Below are 21708 nucleotides of genomic sequence, written 5' to 3'. Positions count from 1 at the left end.
GCTCTCCGCGTCTAATGTAGCAATAAAACTTTCACTTTCAACCCACCAGCAGTTCTAGACATAAGGTTCTTCAATTGCTCCCTGTCCAAATATTTTGGAGACAACTTCAGATTAGCACTATTGGCTCAACACCGAGGCAGCTTTATTTTATTGGCCACCGTGCCGAATCAGTCTCAGCTTAATTGCGACAAAGTTTTAGCCTGATATGTTACAGAATAGTATCCACTGGCCGAGCCACCAATAAGCACCATCGAATTTCATAACATAATATATCATGTTCTCCAGCTTCGTTCAACTAATAATTTGTACTGCAACATTATCACAAGCGGCAACAATTGGAATATATTCAAAAGAGGGTATATTGTGATTTATTTAGAGATTGGACGCTGTATACCATACTAAAAGAGTCGATAAAAACCCTAAATTGCAGGTATCTTAGTCAGAAAAAAAGACTTTCTTCTAGCATGTCTCCTTGCCCACCTTCGGCATCTTGTTGCCGAACGAGAAGTTTTGAGCAGGTATAGAGATAGGCACTAACAGTGATTAGTATCTTATCGCTAACCGTTTACGAATCATTATTCTATGTAAAGAAGGGCCACAAATGCGGGCCGTAAGAACCCCGTAGGATATGTCGGACTATATGTTTGGTACGACGGCATCACACAATGAGACTTGCGCGCAGTTAAGCAAACTTCCACCACCTCGAATTTTGCCAGTCAATTGAACTTGGGGGGAGAAAATGATTTAGGAAACAACTTTCCATACGTGTGCGCAATAAAACATAGTACAATCCACTCGGCCGCCGTTCGGCCGCCATCACCATCACCATGGACATGGATATGGGCGGTGACAGCTCGTCGTCGTCACCTCTAAATGCAACCGGAGTTGACTTTTCCAACGAGACGCAGGCATTCAACTTTTTGCAGGAGATCCTCGACGACTCGACTTTGGGCGTGATAGGAAACCAGTACGCTAGGTATTTCTGGTATGGCGTCGTGATGGTTATTGGACTTTCGAGTCTCTGCAACATCGCGCAGAGATCTGTGCTATGGATGAGGTGGGTTTTTTCGAATGTATTACATGCTTTAACGAAGGCGCTTGGTATTGACCAGAATTTCGACTTAGACTCAGAGCAAGCGCGAGAAACCGTTCACATCCGGCAATGTCCACAACCTTCTTCACGCAAAGCCTTGCTACCGCAACCGCCCTCCTTCGAGAGCCAGGCTATCTCCAGATCACACCCGTCGCAGCTTCAAGATGGATTAAGGTGCCTCCCCTTGGCCATATATACATCATTGTCGCGTATTTCGCCTTCATCCTAGCGCTGGTATTCATCAACAACAACGTCCCTGGTGCTCAGCACTACCAAGCTCTGGGTATCCGCGCCGGATGGCTTGGAGCAGCGCAGGTACCGCTATTGGTATTGACGTCGAGCAAGACGAATCTAATTGGCTTCATTGTTAACTCGTCCGTCGAGCGGCTCAATATCTACCACCGATGGATCTCGCGCGGCTTGCTGCTGCTGGCAACACTGCACTTTGGGCTGCAAAGCCACGCCTGGAATATCTACGGCCTGATGGCGATGGAATGGCAGACCGATGCATGCCCGCCTACTGGCATGGCAGCATATGCCATCTTGCTATGGATGAACTTGACATCGCTGGCACCACTGCGCTTCTTCTCCTACAAAATATTTGTAGTACAGCATATACTCACATATTTTGGTTTTACGATTGCCATTGTCTATCACCTTTACGGGACTTCATCACCCTATTCTACGAATTATATCTACATTAGCATTGCATTGTATCTGGTTGGACAGCTGATTCGCTTCACACGGACTGTCGTAACCAACATTCGACCGAGCAAAGCGACGTTAACGGTGCTCGAAGGCGACGCTACCAAGATTCGGCTCTCCAGTCGACAGATCAAGTCATGGAGTGCAGGATCATATGTACGCTTATTTATGCCACGGTTCAACATCGTGCTCGGACATCCTGCCACAATATTATCGACACCATCATCGCATGACGGTGATCTAGTATTTATCTTGCGCGCATGTGGTGGCTTCACCCGTCGTCTTCTCAAGGCTGCCGAAGCTGGGAACGATCCGTCTGAGCATTTGACATTTATCGACGGACCGTATCCAAGCCCGCACGCCGACTTCGCCTGCTTTGACACATTGGTCCTTATCGCCGGATCGACGGGAGTGACTTTTACCCTATCAGTTCTTCTAGATATCGCGAGGCGAGCGCAAGCGAAAAAGCCTCTTCCTCTTCGAACTCTTCACTTCACCTGGGTGATCAAACGCCGTAGTTGGATATCCTGGGTTTCTGAGGAATTGCGCTCAGCATTTAACATGCTTCATGAAGCAGGCATTGAAACCGTATGCAATATTCACATCACGTGTGATGATGAGATCGCAGGTGATGAGTCTGCTGGTGGTTGTCAGTGTGGAGAGGGCTGTGGATGCTGTCAAGTACAAGAACAGAAGCAAGACGGTGAAAGCGACCAGCAAATTAGTCTTGATAAAGAGAAAGACACAGAAGAAAATACTGCGCAAGTATCCAGGCCACAGAGCCGTAGGGCTTCGGACGCAGATCTTCCGTTCATCGAGGTGCAAGTTGGACGGCCTACGTTCAAGAATCTACTAGAAAGACGGGTGCTCCAGGCGCAGGGCGAGACGGCTGTTGCTGTTTGTGGTCCATTGGGATTGTCCGTTGCAGTGAGAGCGGCAGTGGTAAAAGTGAGCGATGATTTGGCTGTTGAAAAAGGCAGTGGATTGTCAGGAGGTCTTTACTTGCACGTTGAGAATTTCGAATAGGTATAGAAAGATGATAATAATGATAATGTTATGACAACATCTATTTGACCCGCGAATAAATGAAGATGTGTGGCGTAGAGATATCCAAGAGAAAGAATATCCTCATATAAAGCCATGCTGGTCGCTTTGTCCATTAAATAATAGCTTAAAGTACCTACATATAATCACGATGGGAAAGACTTCCCATAGCAGTCTCATGTAATCGCAAATTGTTCATCGCCAGGAGTGCCCGGATGTTGCTCAAGAGTTTCTTATCGGGGCAGTAACGCCTGACTTTCAATTCTGAAATCATTCTCCGAATATATAGTTATAGATGTATAGCTACTGGGAGGCATCACTTTCCAAGACAACGAGTTCTTGTTCTTAGCATACTACTGCGGCTACAGAGAACAGTCTCCTTTCACGGGAAATATAAGGCGAAGTCGAAAAATAGTTCATTAAGTTGCAAATAAAATGTATACGAACCAGTCATATGATATCAAAACCTTCAAGTGAAGAAAAGAGTCAGGCCCTGAGGGCAGCCTCTATGAGTACAAGTAAGAAGAAATGAGTCAGATCTAAAATAATCCTTTTTTATTGAACACCTCCAAGCCATCGTCCCCCTCATTTACAATCGTATTAATCCGCTTATGAGATAGCGGCCATGTTGTTGGGGAGAGAGCCTGCAATGTCTTGTTAGTATTGGATTACTATAAAGGAGCCTTTGAATCAGACTTACCACCCCAGCCACCCATAGCGCCAACACCCTGAGCAGCGTTCACAGGGAAGCTACCAGGAGCGCACTGGCAGGTGCAAGAGCAGCTTCCATCAGCACCGACGCTACCCTTACCGTCGGTGACGGTACCGGAGCTAGCAGCGGGAGGAGGAGCGGCAGCAGCGGAGGATGCGGCGGGAGGAGCGGCAGCAGGAGGAGGAGCGCTAGTTCCACCAGTAATGGGAGAAGCAGCGCCGGTGCCGTTCTGAGCAATGGCCATCTGCTGGAACATAGCCTGGGTCTTAGCAGCGGTAGGGTTGATGGAGAAAACCATGCCTTGACCGCAGTGGCCAGCCTGTCGGCAGTAGAACCCTAGAGGGTGTTAGTTTCATTCCATTCTAGTCATCATATACTTTGCAAGAAACTTACAGAGAGGAGTAGAGACCATAACCTGCATAGCAACCTGGGGAGGGGGGGAGATGGTGTTGTTGGGGTTGGGCTGGAAACCAGAGTCCATACCACCTTCGAGCTTCTTGCAAGGAGTGTTGAAGGCAGACTGGGTAACGGTGTGGTTCTTGGAGTGGAACTCGAAAACGACGGTATCGCCAACGGGGACGTTGTCGAGCTGAGGAGGAGAGTAGGCAAGACCAGCAGCTCCTCCAACAACGACGGTGTGTGTAGCGCCGGGGGCAACAGCAGTCGATGTCTGTCCTCCAACGGTCACAGTCTGGGTCACGGTAACCTTCTGGTTAATGGTGGTGGTAGCCGCGCCAGAACCAGGGTTGACCCAGATGACGATAATCTCGGTGCTTGCGTCGACCTTGATGCCGTTGGCAGCAGCGATGGCCTTCGCATCCAAATCGATCTCATTTCCTCGGGCAACGTTGTCCGGGTAGGCGTTCTGGACCTTGGTGGCAATAGCCAGAGGCGCGGTGGCCAAAGCTAACCATGAACCAAACTTCATCTTGACGGTATTGGTAAATTATTGAAAATCTGACTTTATACTCGTAAAAGGGGCTGTTAACTTGAATCAATCAAGTTGTTTTTTGTCTTTAAAGGCTGGTATAGCGAGGGCCTGCTCGTGAAGCGAATGGAAAAAAAGAAACAGAAAAAAGAGGGAAAAGGATAACTGCCGAAACAATTAGAGACTAGCGATGAAGAAGAAACGAGAAGATGTTTCCTCGACTCGGGGAAGGCTAGACATTTTATCTATCCAAAGGCCATGCGGCCTTGGATTAACGCCAGTCATGTCTTCCCAATTAAGCCAGGCCCTTGAGCCCCCCGTTTCTAAGCTAGAGAGTGTTATTCCGGGGCTTAATGCATCCGAATCAGTAGTGCTCCGTCCTTCTTTGCGGATTTGGTGGTTTGCAGGGGTCCAAGGAGAAACCTGTAACAGGATTGTCTCGAGTAGCGTTTGGCGATGTTTTGGCGTGGCCCAGTCACCAGCCCCGGTCCAGCGGCTAGGGCCATGCATACATACAAGAAAGCCGCATGTTTCTTAAGAGGCATAAACGTAACTTTGTTGAAGCATTTTCTTATCTTTGAATCAGCTGCAATTGACCATCGGTTCGCCACGTTCAGCCCTTGTATTTCATATTCGGGAAGCAAATTAGTGGACAAGCATCGTAGAAGGCGCCGCATTCTAGACTCCCCGGAGACAGACCCAGGCATAACTTGGTTATTCATTATCGTTCATTATACGGCATTGGCTTAGTAATACTTGGCAATATCGCGTGCAGTATATTAATTTCATGCTGATAGTGCCTAGCTACAGGCCAAGAAACGTCCCTTGGCGAACACGTAAACGTCGGGGTAAAAGCAGACACAAGCTTGGGCGGCTAGGTTAATACCGGAGGCCCCAGGCTTCAAATTACCGCTCAAAATGGTATAGACTAGCAGCTATCAGGGGCTGGAGCCAGAAAAATCGTCAAGCACTGGCGGCCCGGCTAGTCACCAAGGGCCCTCAAACAGCTATTGTGGAGGATGAAACACGGCATCCAGATGGGCCGGGGACTGGGTCGTAGCGCATTTCTCATCAATCACTCGTCGCTTTTGCAGTTCCTAGCCTTCCCAGCTAAGGTTGCCTCACCGGATCTATCGAAACGCGACCAAGCGATCATCTCCTTCAATTTAAGACGTCCTCGCTACCAAACTGACAGAGAGAAAAAAAACGTGCTGAGTCTGGAACCAGGAGCCGTGAGCTCAGTAGCGGCAGTGCGTCGCAGGGGTAGCCACAGGGTTCCGCAAAAACAGCAGGAAGAGTAATTAAACGAAAGCTCGGTCACAAATGAAGGTAAATGAAAAAAGAGAAAAGAAGAAGAAACGAATAAAAAAGAAGAGGATTGCGCTGTCGTACTTGTACATGAACAGAATCCAGTGATCCGCTATAAAAGCAAAATGCGGTTCCAGATAACATCAAACAAACGTGAAATTCTAGTGGCCGGTGATCCAGATGCCTTGCAAGTGCAGTCACTATTTCGTATAGTATGAAACAAACTTTCTAATAGATGGCTACCAGCTCGCGGTGTGTCAGATGTCGGTAGTGCTGGGCCAAGACATCCATCCGTTGCGATAAATTAGAACTGCACCGACACGCTGCTGATTCCACCAGCGTTATGCTGAGGCGCGGGGCCTGGAGTCGCTTCGGCCAAACTGTACTAGCAGGGGAATAAAACGTGAGCGGTCGCAGGGCTACCACGCCATTTTCCACCATTCCAACTGTGGCGCAGCCTCTCCCCGCGATCAATTTAGTCGACGCTGATGGGTCCAGCTTCGCTCACTGAGATCCGGGCTGTTGCTGCTGCTGTGCTTGCTGCTGTCCCTCATATAGCCCAGTGTAGTAGCCTGCGTAGTACCAGGACATGAGAAGCTTTTTCAGATTATCATCGCGCACTGGTAATCGTATCTCGGAAGTTTCCCCAGTGTCAGTGCGTCATCTTTCAAGTGACATCGGGTGAAATTGCAAGGGTAGCGCCTTGCACACATTACTCACCTGTCCCAAGTATTGCCGGAGACGGGAAGGCGGAGGGTATGGAGTTCAAGTCGTGACCAGGCTGCTTGCTCTGCTGTTCAGTCTGCGAGATGTTAATAAGCTATAAGTCCCAGGAGCCCCGGAAAAGGACAGCCTATTTAGGCAATATCTCGACACGCACATTATCTGCGGCATCAGTATCTTTGCTAGACGGGTCCTCGCGGTGGTTTTGTGTCTGAGTCGACGGCTCATTGGGCGATTCGTCTGCTTTCAGATCTTCATCTACTCTATATGTGATGTTAGTAACGATATTAAGTGATGGCTCAGCTAGATATCAAGGCAGGACAGACTTGGATGAACTAGCCTCAGCTTGTTTTACATCTCGGATGCTGCCGCCTTTCGCGTGTATGCTATGGTACTTCTAGTATTCGTTAAGACGGCGATCTCTCTCTCATTCCGCATGGATGAGGGCGGTGTTTTACCTTGTATTCTTGTAGAGCCTGGTTCCAGGAGTCAATAAGGAGAGAGTCGTCCCATACTTCTTCGTGTTGGGGATCCGATTCGTCAATGTTCATCGCGACGAAACGAAGACTTTTGTTTTGGATTGGTAGAAGGAATAATTTCCAGGCACAAAAGCCGTACAGAAGGATCAGATTGCACTTGTCAAAATAGTATTATCATCAACTTCTGACTTGAACAGCAGAATGCAACTCCGTAATAATTAAGAATTAGCAAACAATTGAAAAAATTAATTGCAGAAATGTTCAATAAAGCAGATGAATGGGATGAATGGCAATTCGCAACTTGTCTAATTGAGCTACCCTGTGAAGCACTACACATTGGCTCAGTTATCGATAGAGCTCAACGGGCATGGTCGCGGTTAGTGAATTTTAAACCCACCAATCGCGTGCATTCAGCAGCCTCACCGCTCTGTAAAAACGGCAGAATCGTAAATTTTCCAGTAATTTTTTTTGGAGGGCACTTTGCGACGCCTCAGTCCAATTGTATCAAGGTATCATTAAGCAATACCAGCCAATATGCCTCGAGAACTTCGCAACCGAAAGGGTAAGGAATCTTGGTCATTTCTATTTGCAATTGCTAATTTGAAATAGTTGCATCGCCCAAGAATGAAGCCGCAAAGCCTGTAGAAAAGGCGACTCCCAAGGGAAAGAGAAAGGGTACGACTGCTGATTTGACTTGAGCTTCTACAAATTGCCTGATACTAACAATTCCAGTAGCAGCCACCGAAGCCGCTTCACCTGTAGCGCTGAAGAAGCAAAAATCCAGCAAAAAGCCAGAAGCTGAGGCCAAGTCGACCAAATCCCCAAAGCCCAAGGCTAAAGAAGAGAAGAAGGAAGAGAAGAAGGAAGAGAAGAAGGAAGAGAAGAAGGAAGAGAAGAAGGAGCAGAAGAAGGAGCAGAAGAAGGAGCAGAAGAAGGAGGAAAAGAAGGAGGAAAAGAAAGACGATGTCATTGAGATGGACAATGATTCAGACTCTGACGACCAAGAAGGCGAAGAGAATCTCCAGGTTCTGGCCGTCAACATTGACCCGGAAGAGGAGAACGCTGTGGCTCAAGAAGAGTTCCAGCCCGGACAAGATGTCGGCAAGATCCCCAAGGTCTCGAAGGATGTCCAGAAATCGGTAAAAGCTTCAAAGGAGGAGCCCGGCGTTGTCTACATCGGAAGAATACCCCACGGTTTCTACGAGTTCGAAATGAAGCAGTACTTGTCCCAATTCGGCCCCATCTCACGACTCCGCCTATCACGCAACAAGAAGACCGGTGCCAGCAAGCACTTTGCCTTTGTCGAATTTGCTGAGGCCAGCACGGCTGAGATTGTCTCCAAGACTATGGACAACTATCTTCTTTTTGGACACATTTTGAAGTGCAAGATCCTCTCCAAAGACCAGGTCCACGACGACTTGTTCAAGGGAGCAAACAGGAGATTCAAGAAGGTACCATGGAATAAGATGGCCGGCCTGCAGTTGACAAAGCCTCAGACCGAATCCGCCTGGGAGGCCAAGGTCGCAAGAGAGCGAAACAACCGTGCAAAGAAGGCTGCCAAGCTACAGGCGCTGGGATACTCTTATGAGGCCCCGGCCCTGAAAGACGTCCCAGCACCCGCACCCGCAGCAATTGAGAATGGAGAGGAGACCAAGGCGATTGAGGCTGCTCCTGAAGCAACACCTGAGGAGGAGAAGCCAGCGGAAGAGGCCGAGAAGGTCGAGTCTGAGGAGAAGCCCTCAACCCCCGCAAAGACAAAAGCTACTCCGGTGAAGAAGGCGGCGGCCAAGCCCAAGACGCCCAAGTCGACCAAGGCCAAGAAGGCCAAGGCTTAATTTAATCGCGTGGATTTGGTGTTTTCGCTATGTTTATATTGTTTTTATACGTGGCAGGTTAATCACGGCGCAGTGGTTTGTAAAAAATGCAAGTAGACTTCTTCAGCTTCAGTACTCATATCTGAGAGGATAAAACATTCTACGTGATGAATTGGCATGTTCGCACATAAGCGAACCCGCTGCGCTCATGGGAAATAGAGCAGCAATGGGATTATAAAAGGCGATATTATCTACTTCGCGCGCGATTATGAAAAAGCCATTAATATATGATCTCTTTCAAAAAGTATGTTTGCGAAGATAATTGTAAGATGAGAAAAAGAAGAGAAAAAAAAAATCCAAAAAGCGCCGCGCATGTGGAGGACTTTGATAAAAATAATATTGATGACTAAGCATCCGACCGATGCGGCTTTGGGATACGTACGACAGTTCGCACCAAGGGCGCCTCGTATTCCGCGATAGACTAATACTTCGTATCTGCACACCTGTCTTCTGGAAGACGCCTTTCTCACACGTGCCGAAATATTCTAGAAGTGTTTAGAACTCTTCGCTGCTTCTCTATTTTTGGATCACTGTCTCAATTGCACATTCAGGGAGTCGGTTCCGCATTCGCAGCTCAAACCTCAACCTTGTACGAGTCGTATCCGCAAGCATCGATTAGACGAATCGGAGTGGACACCGTAGACGAGCTTGCGAGCTAATTTGCCAATCGCGGCCTTTCTCATACGATAGATCCTCGTACGGAGACACTGCACCAGGACTCGCAACTCGTGCAGAGGCATCGCATACGGCGCATGACATCTCCTTGACGATAGCCCACCATGTCCTCAACAGCGGCCACAGAGCCCAGCTTAACGTCTAGTCCAGGTTAGTTAACTGCTCCTTTGATCAAGAGCCGGCGGGATTTTGTATGCTAAAGCTGGCAAATGGGGCAGCGTCAAAAAAGAAGAGTAACAAGAAGAAGAAGAATGCGAACAAGAACAAGGAATCAGCCCCGCCAAGCAACGGCGATATCAAGGTCGACAAGGAAGAATTAGATGACGAACCAGATACTCCAACGACTGCTGTTAGTCTACGCCGAAATCTGCAACTCTATGGAGCTTCTGCTAACCCGCCACATCAGGAAATACCGAGCAATGCCGATCACACAGAGGAGCCCAAGACCGAGAGCAACGGACACCCCGTAGCACCTTCAAATCACGAGCATAACGAGCCCGCTTTGCAGAACCACGATGGCGATTCCGATACATCAGCGAAATTAGAAGCCATGGGCAAGGAACGAGAGGCTCTCCGGGTCGAAGTCGAACAATTGCGCAAGCAGCTGGAAAGCATTCAAGAAAATCACCAGACTGAGATCTCGCAGTTGCAAACAGAACTAGAGGACAGCAATGCCGCGAGAGAAACTGCGGAAGAGCAATATCAGACGCTGCTAGGACGAGTCGAGAAAATTAAAGAAACCCTGAGCGATAGGCTTAAGCGCGACAAGGCCGAGCTGGAAGAGGCCAAAGAGCACATTGAAGAGCTTGAGGCGCAAAACGAGGAACTTCGAAGCTCAGCAGATTCGTCCAGCGGGGAAATAGCCAAGCTCAAGGAGGAGCTTCAGGATGCCACGCGGGAACTGACAACTCTACGCAGCCGCAATAACCTGTCTGCAAACAATTGGGGGAAAGAGAGGGAAGAGCTCATCAAGTCGATTCAGCACCTCAAAGAAGAGATGGAGACAACTTCCAATGCCATGGGCGAGTGGGAGGTCATTGCTATGGAAGAGCGCTCTATCAAAGAGAATCTTGGAGATAAGATTGGCGAGATGGAGGAGGAAATCGCTGGCTTAAGAGAGGGATTCGAGGCCGCCACCTCTGAGCGCGATAGCCAGGCGACACTCATCGACAACCTTCAGAACGCTCTACGAGAGATCCAAGACGCCCGAAAGAAGGAGCTTCGCGATTTGGTTGAAACAAGTGAAGCACAGCTCCAGGAACAGAAGAAGTTGGTGCGCGAAGCTGTCGCAAAGGCGACGGAGGCACGGGAGGCCAAGGACGAGCTTGTAAAAGAGCTCGAGCGCACTTCTCCATTTGAAAAGGAGGTTAAAGAAAAGAACCTTCTCATTGGAAAGCTGCGACACGAGGCTATTGTGCTCAATGATCACCTTACCAAGGCTCTGCGCTACCTGAAGAAGACAAAACCAGAAGATAATGTAGACAGGCAAGTAAAGGACTCTGATCAAATTTATGGAGTATTACTAACATGAATTTTCTACAGACAAGTTGTCACCAACCATCTACTTCATTTCCTCACGCTGGACCGAGGCGACGCCAAGCGTTTCCAAGTTTTGCAAGTCATGGCAGGCTATCTCAACTGGACTGATGAGCAGCGGGAACAGGCCGGACTTGCTCGACCAGGAGGTTCAAGCACCTTGCGTCTCCCCCTCTCTCCCTTCCAGCGCACCCCCAGCTCGCCGTCACTTAGTGCAGACATCTTCTCTGAGCCGTCATCCGCGAGAGATAGAGAATCCTTGGCTGAGCTTTGGGCCGGCTTCCTAGAGCGTAGTGCACAGGAGGGAACCAGTGACGGCCCGTCAAGAAAAGGCAGCGCAAGTAGTGTAGCCACTGCCGGTGTCACGATAGGGCGTCCGGAATCAAGGTCTTAGTATTGTTAGAAATGATAGATATTCTAGAGCAGAATTTAATTTCAACCCCGGCTTATTGGGAACAGCGCCTTGCTTTAATGAAACTAATATATATACATGTATCCAAATTTATATAACATGCTAACCAATCTATTCTTGTTGTCGTAGGACGGTCTGTGTATATGTTTCTGCATCTCGGGTGATATTTTGGATATCAATCCTGTTACTTAGAGCGTCATTCACGCCATCAATAACTTCTCGCTCCTCCATCACTTCTCCCATGAGTCGAACTTCGTGCTGCCAGTAGCCTTGAGAACGAGATCGCAAATCTTCGTCACGCATAATTGTGTTCTTCACAATGCCAGATGCATTCATCTTGCTCTTGGCAGTAACGAGCGCCCTGTTAACAAGCTCAATTCGCTCTGCTGGAGACGGAGGCTGGACAAACGCGCGGTTGGTAGCCGCCAGATATAAAGCAAAAGAAATGACAGCGTCAACAGCGGCCAGGGCGACAAATCTGTAGTTTCGCATCGTCCAGAAGAAGAAATCTATGTCGCTGAGACGCAGCGCCCGAGAATTCGCTTGATAATTATAAGAGTGGACGAAATACACCTCCAGGCCGGCCAGAACCGCAGAGGCAATAGTTGCCAGCGATCGCCATTGCGAGCCATATTTGCCAGTCACCGAAGGACTCGTCACGATGGCGAGTGCAGTCAAGTTTGCAATATGCGGCCACAGTATCGCGGGCAGAGCATAGTAGAAGTAGCTCCTCGGTTCATCAGCACTGCAGAATAAGCATTCGGCCATGACTTCCGGGCCGAACTGGAAATACAAAAGTCGGCTTTCTTGGTTGACGAATTTGGATCTCAGGGCGTGATCCCAGTCTGTAAAGACATTGTTGGGTCGCACGGCGGAGATGCGGTTGAACAGCACATCGACGGGTATTTGCAGTCGGCTTTGCGTTTTGGTAAAGACGTTTTCGGGGGAAAAGAACGGTAGTGTTTTTACGACGAGCAGGAATGCGAGAAATGAGAGCATGAAAATCGCTATGCGAATTGTTGTTGGAACGGGCTGCACGGAAAGGCCATGTCGTCGAGGAGCTGATCGGACGCTTCGATAGTAGGAAATGGCCTTGGGCAGTAACATGGGCCCAAAGAAGAGGACAAAGGCACGGATGCTGCGAATAGCTATTAGAACTGTCGATAATTCATCGGCGTTTTACTTACGAATCCCAAGAGATCGCCATTGTGAGGACCGCACCACTTGACAGAATGTCAGTGACCAGAGAGAAAGAGCCAGGTGGCCAAGCAAAGACAAGGCTGCGAGATTGATGCCAGCATGCTGGCAAGGCTACAATGAGATAACGGTGTTATCAAATTTAAGGTGGGGCGTATTATTCCCAACGAATCAGCGCTCGTCTATAATAAGTACCTAGTAGCGTCTAGCTCCCGGCTGTGAACCTAGATGGACTACCCTGGAGTTTTGGACTGAGAAATCAAAACAACATAATGAATTATCTACCTAGAGACTTTGTAAGTAATTTTGGATTGTTATTTACAAGCTTTGAATGCAGTAGCAAGTCATATATTAATTTCGCCATTGTTATGCAGCCCCACATTGATGCCTGACCTTAGTGTAGTTACACTGGAGCATGTGATATCGAATAGGAACTTGTAAATAACTTCCCCTACATAAGTGTGCTGCATGAGCCACCATGCTGCCTAGGTGTTGGAAGTTTCTGGAACACTAGTATCGACCCAAGCTAGAGAGACATGTCTAGTAACAACATTGAAAGATTTACGCGTGTCAGGCTCTATATATCACCAGTGACACGTATTGTAGTAGCTGGTAGACAAACATGCCACCGGTTAGAAATGATTCATGATACAAATGTTCGATTTATACATGACAAAGTGCTTATGACTAAATCAAGCCGCTGTGTCACTGTAAACATTAAATCGCGGAGTCAAGATGGAAAGGAATGCATGGAGCCAAGCTTATAATCACTGGTATCGCGAGAGCAGTGACAAACATCAATCTCGCTGTATATTCATGGCTACTCGAAGAAATCTCCCCTCCTCTCCTTTTTTACGTTGATTGTCCCAAAATTGCGCCGTGTTGTAAATTTCCAAGTCGCGCCAAGTTTCGCCGTACCATTATTGCCGTGCCGGTGGGAATTTCGCATGTAGTATCCATCGCTGAATTGCCTCCCACATCGTTTATTTTTTCACTTTCGCCTCTATTTTCGCCTTTAGCGCTTCTGCTTCTTTCTCCGCTCTTTTCTTGTCGGCTGTCAATGAGAGATACGTTAGCTTAATTCGTTCAGACTGATACGCTGAAAAGGAGCATGTTGCCTGTTGCACACTGACCATCCATTTGTTTCTGTCGCATCTTCTCGGCATCACTCAAGCCCTGCTTCGCCAGCTCGGAGCCAGATTTGGCGTTGCCGCCTTTCTATCGCAACCTTTAGCTTTTTTCCATTTCCCAGAAGGCATCCCGAGGGCGATTTCAGCTTACTTTAGCGGCCTCTTTCTTGGCATTTTTGGCTCGAGCCAAATCACGTTGATTTCCGCGGGTCATGATGGCGCCGGTAGGAGCTGCTCCTCGTAAACAATAACACAGGTGAAGATGGATGAAGGTGATGATGGCCTTGGCTTGCGGTGATCTACGTGGAACCTTTAAAAAGCCGTGGTGGCAAGGGCCAATCGGAGAAGGCTATTGGACTATTGGCTTTTGCTGGGACTGGATAAGCATGCACTAGCAGCAATTTGTAGCTTCCCATATTTTAAGCTACCAGAGGGTACCTTTAACAGTCCTCCCTTGGATGTTTGCTTCGTCTCCCTCCATAAGTGACGATGTTTTGACCATCTCAAGGGCTGGATGGACAGGGATTTTCCGCATTCGACGACATGCCCTAGCAATGGATACTATTTATGACCCGAGCAATCGGTATGAGGCTCGGCGGCTATTAAGGTACCTGTGGACATGTAATTACCTAAGTAAGCCACTGCCGAGCGCGGTTATCAGGATGAGGATCCGCATTCTTAGGACTGGAATGCCGTGCCGAACTCGTAAATCTCCCATTGACAAACATGAATTGCTTCCGGAGTATTTTGAGGGCCTATTGGTTATTTATATTTTGGTGGGAATTAATCTCAGCGTATGATAAAGAGCTGGTGTGATGAGAACGTATCTCAAGCCAACAGCAAAGTATCGATGAGCTCAACGCTTATGAGACATGAGATATTCTGCAGCTCTTGGCTGAAGAATAGTAAAAGCGCGATAAAAGCTTATTTTTAGCTAATTTTCCTCAATAAAAGAGTATATGCAGGGCAAATTATGTCTTTTTGGCCGCGCTCTTATTGTCAACAACCGCAGCTGCAGCAGCTATGTATCTGTACTTTGCATTGCCCATATTTCTGCCTATCATAGTGGTATAGAGTACGTCCCCGCAGTAGCGCTTTGGCGCAACCTTGAACGCTACGCTGAAACACTTAGACGTCTCACAACCAATCGCCAATCCTCACAGTCCTGGTGTTGAGATCGAATCAAAGACTCCCAGCTAATGGCCCGTTTCTTGGCCACTTGCCGCCACGATTTTATTGGCCAGGATCAAGCCATAGCATCACCTCAACATGAGCCGATGCTACTCTGTACCAATTTTTGGCCTGGCTGCTTTCTCTGACAGGTCAAAGTCAGGAGCTTTTGAGCTTCAGCTACTGCGATTCAGACGCAAGCGCGGCCATACATTGAGGCCGGGCTGCTTATGAAACAAGCTGCTCTCAGCGCGTCTAGCTGGCCGTTCTATTTTGCCATCTGGTCTGCTGAAAATGGTCTTGTGTAAACGATTGGCCTTGGAGGCTGCCAAAAGTTTGGCACATGCCGTGAATGGGAGTAGAGACGCGGGTTGTATGCTGCATGTTCCCCCCATGGAGCTGGCCATGTATCGGAAGAGCGTTGCTTTTGTTAGCTACTGTCCGTTTCAGCAGCAAGGGTTTTGCCTTGCTTGTTCCGTAGCTGAGGGCGGCAAAGAGTGGTGGGATTGGGTGTGTAGTCTTATTAAAGAAGTGCTGAGCCTCTCCTCAGATCGCCCACCGTTTCTCCTCTCAGCGTAATTTTCTTATTGCCCATCACTTTTTTTTTTCTTTCCTATTGTCTTTCATAACAATTGTTTGTTGAACGGTATTGAAGTTGCTTCCCAGTCGTTGAACAGCAGCTTTCTCTTTCTTTCATCCTACCGCTTCTCTTCTCTTTTACTCTCCTTTCTACGTAACCTTCGTCATCTTCGTCGCCACTGGGCTGGTTCCCTCATTTTCTCTGCCTCAACTAAACTTTTTCTGTTGTCAAGATTAACAGGATTCGAATACATTATCTGGGTCTACCTATAGATTTCTTCTCTTTTCCTCTTCACACTCATTCACAAGCTAGCGGTGCTTGCTTCCGAGAGGATTACCAACAGTTTCAACCTACACTCATCTATAGCATTCATTCTGCAACATTGTGCAATTTTTCTTTACAAACGTTTATCATGGCTGGCTTCATGAACTCGCCGGCCGTTCGAGGTGCTGGACTGGTTATTCTTCAGGCCCTTCGAGTCACAACCGTCATTACTCTCCTGACTTCTGGAGCTGCTTGCTGGATTCTAATTATCAATGTCGAAAAGAGCAAGCCGTATTTCATCTTTGAATGCTTCACTCTCTTTTTCGTCTCGGTTTTCTGCTCTTTACTCGCCGTTTCGGAACTGGCTTTTGCGGAATTCATCAAGATTTATCTACGTCGCATATGGCCTGTCTTGTCCGATCACCATGGACTTAGTTGGCTGGGTATTGGCATGATTATCATTGGCTGCAATCTCTTGGGAATGTTAAACCACGATTTGAACATGTCTTCTGCCCTATCTTCACTGGTACTTGCTGCAGGTATCCTGTCATTTATTTTCGGCTTCCTAAACTTCGTCTGTTCATTCATCTGGTGCGACAGAAAAGAGGGCATCACATCTCGCGACATCCGTGCAAACGGCTCGTTGGCGCGGTCTCAGCGCCAATACTCCGAGTATGGCGGTAGCAGCAAGTCATCATCCATTCGAAACGAGAAGACGAGGAGCAAATTCATGTTCTGGAAAAAAGAAGAAGACGAATACATGAGTAGCCAGCCTCAAGGTCACCCTCCTTACATCATCACTCATCATGTTCACGATATCGAAGCTCAGAGTGACAGCCCCATTATTCCGGGCCTGAAGCGACCTGATACGGCTTTGCACCCAATGAACAGCCGCAGCAGCCGCAGCAGCCGGTATTCCGAGGCTAACATGTCTCGCTTTTGATCGCTGAACAGACTACCAGTCTGAAATATCTGTCTTTTTCGACAGAAAAAAGAGAGAGAGAAAAAAAAAAGATGATACTCGCATTGGCCGAGATGATTCGACAATAGGATGGACTGAATGGATCAGGGGCGTTGAGGACTGGAATAAGTGCAGATTCATAATATCGGAATACCCCAAAGTGGGCAGGAAATTGCCATTTTGATTTCTTTGTGTTTACAGTTTTTTTCTTCTAAAGTAGAGTGCACTAGCAATGATTCAATGAGAAATCCCAACAATGAAAAGCAAACTTGCACCTGAGTCGTGTGAGCTTCATCTTCACGTGAATACGTGTATTCTTAAGTAAGCATGCAAGTCCAAGTCAAGTCGCGTAGGCACGTGAGCAAAAGAAGTTGTCATAGGTGGCAATGGCTTTGTAATTGATTGCTCCCCCATATATTATGGAAGAATACAGAAAAGCAACATTCGAATCTGCTTTCATTCCATCTATTCACATCGACTCCTCGGTATTGTGCTCTCAATTGCTTTTGGCCTTTTGCCGAATTATCGCCTACGCCCCGATGGCCCGTGCGACATTTGGTACTAACTAGTAGTTGATGTATCACGTGACTCAGATTAGCATCCAACTCTAATAGCTGCTCGGTTTGCTGATCCAACGCTCTTTATTTTCCCTTTTTCAATGGTAGCTCTGGCGACCTGAAGCGGCTCATCTCGACGGTGTAGGATTTCTTCCTGTAGGAGGGAGCCAGACTACGGTATTCGAATCTTCTCTTTTTTCTAGCGCGCCAACTTGTCATTGCTCCCCTTTCCGTTTCCAACATCCTTTGTCTTAAAGCGAGACCGAATCCTGTCCATTCTGGAGGCATCCTTTTGCCACAACGACGCGGCATTCGAGGCGATTATTGAAAGTAGCTGTTCCCACAATACATCCCACATACGCGGCACAGACCACAGGCGGTCATTCTAGCGTAGGCGTGCCTCGGGTATAGTGTTTGAATATCGCAGCGAGTGAAATAGGTTGCGTCAAGAGGAGCGCTGAAGAGGGCTTTGCAAAGGTTCAATACGATAGCTTGTGGCTGAGTTTAGAGTTATTGAGGACGGTGAAGGCCAGGAAAAGTACCTCTTGGAATATACTTCGCCTCTTCTTGAAACGTGCGGTCATTGTGTCTGATTCCTTTTTTCGTTGCCTATACGAATATTAGCTTTCTATTTACTCAGAGCGGTGGAGACGCTTTCTTTTGCTTGTTTGTTTATGTCCTTGGGATTTTGAGCAAATATCATTGCTCCCTTTTTATTATCCTGGCCATACCTGACTGTCGACATCTATTTTTTTCTTCCCTTTAAAGATATTATTTGAGCCATCGACAGAACAATTCAAAATGTCTGATGGCGATGAGGTGGCGGAGGATTACCGCCTTGCCCTCGAGGATCTCTCCTCTAATATGCGTTTTGAGATCAGCAACTTGACAGTAATTGCCAGAGAGAATACAGAGCATGCTTTGGCTATCGCAGAGGTTCTGCAGCAGCACATTCTAAAGGTAGGATACTAGCATTTCCTTTTAAGTATTTACTTGGGAGAAGAATCGTTTGACACGATGGAATCTTCCCCTTGTTATCATTTTCATCAATTTATCTCCCTTTTCTATTCCCTTGTTGGATATTCATATGCTTATTCGTAAACAGGCACCACCGAATAAGAAATTGCCAGCCTTATATGTAATGGACTCAATTGTCAAGAATGTTGGCACTCCATATACGTTATACTTCGGCCGAACGCTTTTCAAGATATTCATGGAGTCATATTCGGTAGTTGATCATGGTGTGCGCAGAAAGATGGAGGAGATGCTCAAAACATGGAAAGACCCTGTTCCCGGATCAATGGACACGCGCCCAGTCTTTTCACATGAATTGGTGCGGCCAATTGAGAATGCTCTTATGAAGGCCCGAGCAGCAAGCATGCCTCAACAGGCACAGAGCGCCATACCAGGTAGACCTCGATCAGCAATGTTCCCTAATCGGAATACACCGACGCCGCCTGGAATGCGCGGATACCCTGGCCCAGCTGGGAATTTTCCACCGCAGCCTCATCCTTTCGTCAACGGGGGGCATCCTGGCGAGCCAGTCGCTGGCTATCCCGGACAGCAGGTGAGTTTCTTCATTTCTTCAAACATTTCTTCAAACCATGTTCCGTTTTTGTTAAATATTTATTCTGACATGTCTGTATACAGCCTGTTCCTTACCCCCCATCATCTGCTCCGGCCCCTTACAACTCGACCCCAGCCCCCTTCCCCCAAGCTGCCCAAGGACCATACGGCTCAGGATTGCCTCTGCCGTCTGGAATAAGCGTAGAGACCTTGAACAGCGACATTCAAAATTTGATTGCTGCGATGAGGGCCGAATTCTCGCAGAATCCGCATGATAGCGGAGCACAGAGCAGGTTAAAGGCTCTGTTGGATCTCCAGAGCGTTGTACAACACTCAAATCTGCCACCAGACCAGCTTGAGCTCATTAAAAACAAAGTAACAGAACTTGCTGCCGTGACAATAAGGGCCACTCTTGGCCATAGCTCTGCAAACTCTACCCCTATCCCAGCACCAATGGCGTTGCCGTCTCTGCCACTTCCTGTGCATCCTCCCTCTACCTCTGTAACTCCGACACCTGTGCCAGCTCAGTCCGCTGTGCCAGTGACCCTTGATTCATTGCTTGGGAAAGGGGCGATGGCGGCCTTGCTGAGTATGCAGTCGGGCAATTCTCAGCAGAACACAACACCTACGCCTCCGTTTGCTGGCGTCCCTGTACGGTCACCGCAGATGAATCATAACGAGCCACCCAAGGCAGCGGTAGTACCACCACCCATGCCCGCCTCATCCTTATTAGATCAGCTTCGAGCTGCGGGTATGCTCCCTCCTTCGACGCCTACGAATGTTCCAGCTCCCAGCCAGCCACCAGCTGCTCCGCCGCCGCTGCCTCTATTCCCTTCAGGCCTACCAGCGAGTATCGCCAGCCTCCTAGCAGCCCATAAGCCAGATTCTGGCCGATCCAGTGCAGATAGTCAGGCCAACTCTACGGGATTGGATTTCGCTATAAAGAAACAGTGAGTTGACGTTCCGTGCTACTTTTTACCTTTTGATCATCATGCATTTTACTAACATAAATGTGACGTAGGTTTCGTCCCGAGTCTATTGCCGCGTTATATGACGATCTGGGACCTCCCTGTACGCAGTGCGGCAGGCGATTTAGGACTGACGAAGAGGGGAGACGAAAAAAGACGGCTCACATGGATTGGCATTTCCAAGTGCACCAGCGAAGCACAGAGGCCGAGAAACGAGGCACTCATCGAAGCTGGTATGTTGACCAGCAGGTAAGTCTATTATGCCCCAAAATTTCAATTAGCTGGGGAGAAGCAAGCTCTAACTTGGAATCTAGGACTGGCTCAAAGCTCGGGAGGCTGTTGATGCCATACATGATGTGTCTTCCAAAGAGGAGTCGGCTCAAGCATCCAAGGATTCGGAGGGACCCAAGTATATCCTCGTGCCAGATCCAAGCAGCGGCATTAACAATGTGTGCCCAATCTGTCAGGAACGATTTGAGAACAAGTGGCTCGATACGGTGCAAGAATGGGTATGGCTCGATACGATCTTAGTGGGCAACAGAGCATATCACGCCTCATGCCGTGCCGAGGCGACGAGGGACCGAGAGTCAACTCCCGTCCAATCACGGCGCACTCCAGAACCGGTTCTAGGAAAGAGAAAAGCAGAGGCGGGTCTTACGTCTCCAAAGATTAGAGTGCAGAAGTCGTTTATGTAGCGACATGAGCATATTATTGATTTAGCGAAAAACAAAGCGTTGTTTGGGAGGCAATTTGGCTATGGTGGGCAATTCTACGATGGCCAAGGATTTCTATGAACGACTGGGAGAGATACACATGGAAAAGCAACATACATGGACTGGCGTTTGGATGCATTGCGAAATCAACAATCTACCTTTGTCCGCGGATGGGTTTGGTCCAGTTCAACTGAGAGACTTGCAGAGTCTAGTGCAGATTACAGGATTATAAAGCGTGCGTGGCGACGAAGCATGAGACAGACGGCTTGTTTTATTGATGCTACCTGATTTTACCTTTTTGGATGACGCCGAGCGAGAATGAGACACTTGGGTGGATGAGTGAGGATAGATTCTGAGTGGGAACTTGCTTCAACGTAGAGGGATGCTTATTAAGAGCAGTTGTGTAATAGTGAATAATAATTCAAAATCCCAAAAAGCTAAAGAAGCTGTAAAGTTTCATCTTGTACCCTCAGCTGTTGATTGTTGGTAACGTGAGGATGAAGATACCTCATACAAGACGATGTAATAATTGGTGCCTGCTCTGTCTGATTGGATATTATGCCATCTCCTGTGAATATGTTTGTTTTTCAGCTTCCAAAATCCGAAAGCTTCTACAAGGATACTGCCTGTACATTCTCGGTGACTGAAAGTGCCATAGCCAGCTGATATCACGTAAAGCAGAAGACTTATGAAGCGGAACTCGAAGGATCCTCACCAAGTCGGCTTATCCTGGACGCAATGTCACTAACTGACGGCGCCCCCAACTTTAGCGTCCAGCCGCAGCTGTGAAAAAGCAATTGGACGCAGCGGCCCCCAGCGGCAAAGCGCCTACAGCGAGCTCAAGCAAGCTCCAGCAGGCCCTTCCAGCGGACTTAGCGCACTGCTGCCCGTGGAGAGCACCCGGTACCCCAGCTGGACCTCTAGCCAGCCACTAAAGCTTGCTTACCTACTCACCGGAATCCATCCCCGCCAACCTCACTTGTCGATCCGTCAATCAACTCCAGCAATGCAGCTGTAACCACTCCAGAGGCTCCCACCCCCTGCGAAACCCGCTTCCCACCCTGCAAGACGACACGCGACGACGACGCGAAGGACCACTGGACGGCGTGATAG

At 48.2% G+C, this 21708-nt stretch overlaps 9 protein-coding genes across 9 annotated transcripts; 5 read left to right on the top strand and 4 right to left on the bottom strand.

The window, feature by feature from the left end:
* Positions 1 to 827: 827 nt before the first annotated feature.
* On the top strand, positions 828 to 2824 carry GGI43DRAFT_386283 (ferric reductase family protein; the record flags this gene model as incomplete). The annotated part of the gene is made up of 2 exons (XM_083203767.1): positions 828 to 1057; positions 1126 to 2824. 2 exons carry the CDS (start codon positions 828 to 830, stop codon positions 2822 to 2824), a joined length of 1929 nt encoding a protein of 642 aa, XP_083058213.1.
* A 417-nt stretch (positions 2825 to 3241) lies between these two features.
* On the bottom strand, positions 3242 to 4657 carry GGI43DRAFT_128960 (cupredoxin domain-containing protein). Its single transcript, XM_083199145.1, has 3 exons — positions 3948 to 4657; positions 3543 to 3890; positions 3242 to 3486 (listed from the first exon to the last, which is right to left on the bottom strand). The coding sequence occupies exons 1-3, from the start codon at positions 4480 to 4482 to the stop codon at positions 3452 to 3454; spliced, it is 918 nt and encodes a 305-aa protein (XP_083058212.1). The 5' UTR covers positions 4483 to 4657; the 3' UTR covers positions 3242 to 3451.
* A 1381-nt stretch (positions 4658 to 6038) lies between these two features.
* Positions 6039 to 7156, bottom strand: GGI43DRAFT_128963 (uncharacterized protein). Its single transcript, XM_083199146.1, has 5 exons — positions 6972 to 7156; positions 6840 to 6910; positions 6671 to 6776; positions 6511 to 6592; positions 6039 to 6410 (listed from the first exon to the last, which is right to left on the bottom strand). Exons 1-5 carry the CDS (start codon positions 7062 to 7064, stop codon positions 6295 to 6297), a joined length of 468 nt encoding a protein of 155 aa, XP_083058211.1. The 5' UTR covers positions 7065 to 7156; the 3' UTR covers positions 6039 to 6294.
* A 319-nt stretch (positions 7157 to 7475) lies between these two features.
* Positions 7476 to 9121, top strand: GGI43DRAFT_411945 (rRNA-binding ribosome biosynthesis protein NOP15). The gene is made up of 3 exons (XM_083206787.1): positions 7476 to 7554; positions 7602 to 7667; positions 7728 to 9121. The coding sequence occupies exons 1-3, from the start codon at positions 7527 to 7529 to the stop codon at positions 8825 to 8827; spliced, it is 1194 nt and encodes a 397-aa protein (XP_083058210.1). The 5' UTR covers positions 7476 to 7526; the 3' UTR covers positions 8828 to 9121.
* A 524-nt stretch (positions 9122 to 9645) lies between these two features.
* Positions 9646 to 11364, top strand: GGI43DRAFT_386279 (uncharacterized protein; the record flags this gene model as incomplete). The annotated part of the gene is made up of 4 exons (XM_083203766.1): positions 9646 to 9691; positions 9760 to 9890; positions 9948 to 11018; positions 11089 to 11364. 4 exons carry the CDS (start codon positions 9646 to 9648, stop codon positions 11362 to 11364), a joined length of 1524 nt encoding a protein of 507 aa, XP_083058209.1.
* GGI43DRAFT_128977 (uncharacterized protein) lies at positions 11337 to 12992 on the bottom strand. The gene is made up of 2 exons (XM_083199147.1): positions 12677 to 12992; positions 11337 to 12627 (listed from the first exon to the last, which is right to left on the bottom strand). The coding sequence occupies exons 1-2, from the start codon at positions 12694 to 12696 to the stop codon at positions 11601 to 11603; spliced, it is 1047 nt and encodes a 348-aa protein (XP_083058208.1). The 5' UTR covers positions 12697 to 12992; the 3' UTR covers positions 11337 to 11600.
* A 677-nt stretch (positions 12993 to 13669) lies between these two features.
* On the bottom strand, positions 13670 to 14030 carry GGI43DRAFT_386277 (putative serf family protein; the record flags this gene model as incomplete). The annotated part of the gene is made up of 3 exons (XM_083203765.1): positions 13670 to 13740; positions 13820 to 13904; positions 13968 to 14030. 3 exons carry the CDS (start codon positions 14028 to 14030, stop codon positions 13670 to 13672), a joined length of 219 nt encoding a protein of 72 aa, XP_083058207.1.
* Positions 14031 to 15771: 1741 nt separating this feature from the next.
* GGI43DRAFT_128746 (uncharacterized protein) lies at positions 15772 to 17102 on the top strand. Its single transcript, XM_083199141.1, has one exon. The coding sequence runs from the start codon at positions 15979 to 15981 to the stop codon at positions 16771 to 16773; it is 795 nt and encodes a 264-aa protein (XP_083058206.1). The 5' UTR covers positions 15772 to 15978; the 3' UTR covers positions 16774 to 17102.
* An 803-nt stretch (positions 17103 to 17905) lies between these two features.
* On the top strand, positions 17906 to 21250 carry GGI43DRAFT_128848 (CTD-interacting domain-containing protein). The gene is made up of 5 exons (XM_083199143.1): positions 17906 to 18308; positions 18454 to 18915; positions 18999 to 19864; positions 19936 to 20131; positions 20197 to 21250. Exons 1-5 carry the CDS (start codon positions 18150 to 18152, stop codon positions 20575 to 20577), a joined length of 2064 nt encoding a protein of 687 aa, XP_083058205.1. The 5' UTR covers positions 17906 to 18149; the 3' UTR covers positions 20578 to 21250.
* The last annotated feature ends 458 nt before the right edge of the window (positions 21251 to 21708 follow it).

This window comes from Trichoderma evansii (assembly GCF_050947405.1).
Source record: "Trichoderma evansii strain SZMC 28006 chromosome Unknown GGI43scaffold_18, whole genome shotgun sequence".
NCBI lineage: Eukaryota > Fungi > Ascomycota > Sordariomycetes > Hypocreales > Hypocreaceae > Trichoderma > Trichoderma evansii.
The sequence above is the reverse complement of the archived record's forward strand: the minus strand, read 5'-3'. Positions and strand labels throughout refer to the sequence as shown.

Bases quoted from the DNA above. Each gene is read 5' to 3' on its own strand.
- GGI43DRAFT_128960 (XM_083199145.1), bottom strand. From the start codon at position 4,482: ATGAAGTTTGGTTCATGGTTAGCTTTGGCCACCGCGCCTCTGGCTATT. The intron at 3,891-3,947 runs GTAAGTTTCTTG...AACACCCTCTAG, and splicing joins TATGGTCTCTACTCCTCTCT to GGTTCTACTGCCGACAGGCT. The intron at 3,487-3,542 runs GTAAGTCTGATT...AAGACATTGCAG, and splicing joins CGCTATGGGTGGCTGGGGTG to GCTCTCTCCCCAACAACATG.
- GGI43DRAFT_128963 (XM_083199146.1), bottom strand. From the start codon at position 7,064: ATGAACATTGACGAATCGGATCCCCAACACGAAGAAGTATGGGACGAC. The intron at 6,911-6,971 runs GTAAAACACCGC...AACGAATACTAG, and splicing joins AGGCTCTACAAGAATACAAG to AAGTACCATAGCATACACGC. The intron at 6,593-6,670 runs GTGCGTGTCGAG...AACATCTCGCAG, and splicing joins ATACTGATGCCGCAGATAAT to ACTGAACAGCAGAGCAAGCA.
- GGI43DRAFT_411945 (XM_083206787.1), top strand. From the start codon at position 7,527: ATGCCTCGAGAACTTCGCAACCGAAAGG. The intron at 7,555-7,601 runs GTAAGGAATCTT...AATTTGAAATAG, and splicing joins AGAACTTCGCAACCGAAAGG to TTGCATCGCCCAAGAATGAA. The intron at 7,668-7,727 runs GTACGACTGCTG...CAATTCCAGTAG, and splicing joins TCCCAAGGGAAAGAGAAAGG to CAGCCACCGAAGCCGCTTCA.
- GGI43DRAFT_128977 (XM_083199147.1), bottom strand. From the start codon at position 12,696: ATGGCGATCTCTTGGGATTC. The intron at 12,628-12,676 runs GTAAGTAAAACG...AGCTATTCGCAG, and splicing joins ATGGCGATCTCTTGGGATTC to CATCCGTGCCTTTGTCCTCT.
- GGI43DRAFT_128746 (XM_083199141.1), top strand. From the start codon at position 15,979: ATGGCTGGCTTCATGAACTCGCCGGCCGTTCGAGGTGCTGGACTGGTT.
- GGI43DRAFT_128848 (XM_083199143.1), top strand. From the start codon at position 18,150: ATGTCTGATGGCGATGAGGTGGCGGAGGATTACCGCCTTGCCCTCGAG. The intron at 18,916-18,998 runs GTGAGTTTCTTC...GTCTGTATACAG, and splicing joins CTGGCTATCCCGGACAGCAG to CCTGTTCCTTACCCCCCATC. The intron at 20,132-20,196 runs GTAAGTCTATTA...CTTGGAATCTAG, and splicing joins GCTGGTATGTTGACCAGCAG to GACTGGCTCAAAGCTCGGGA.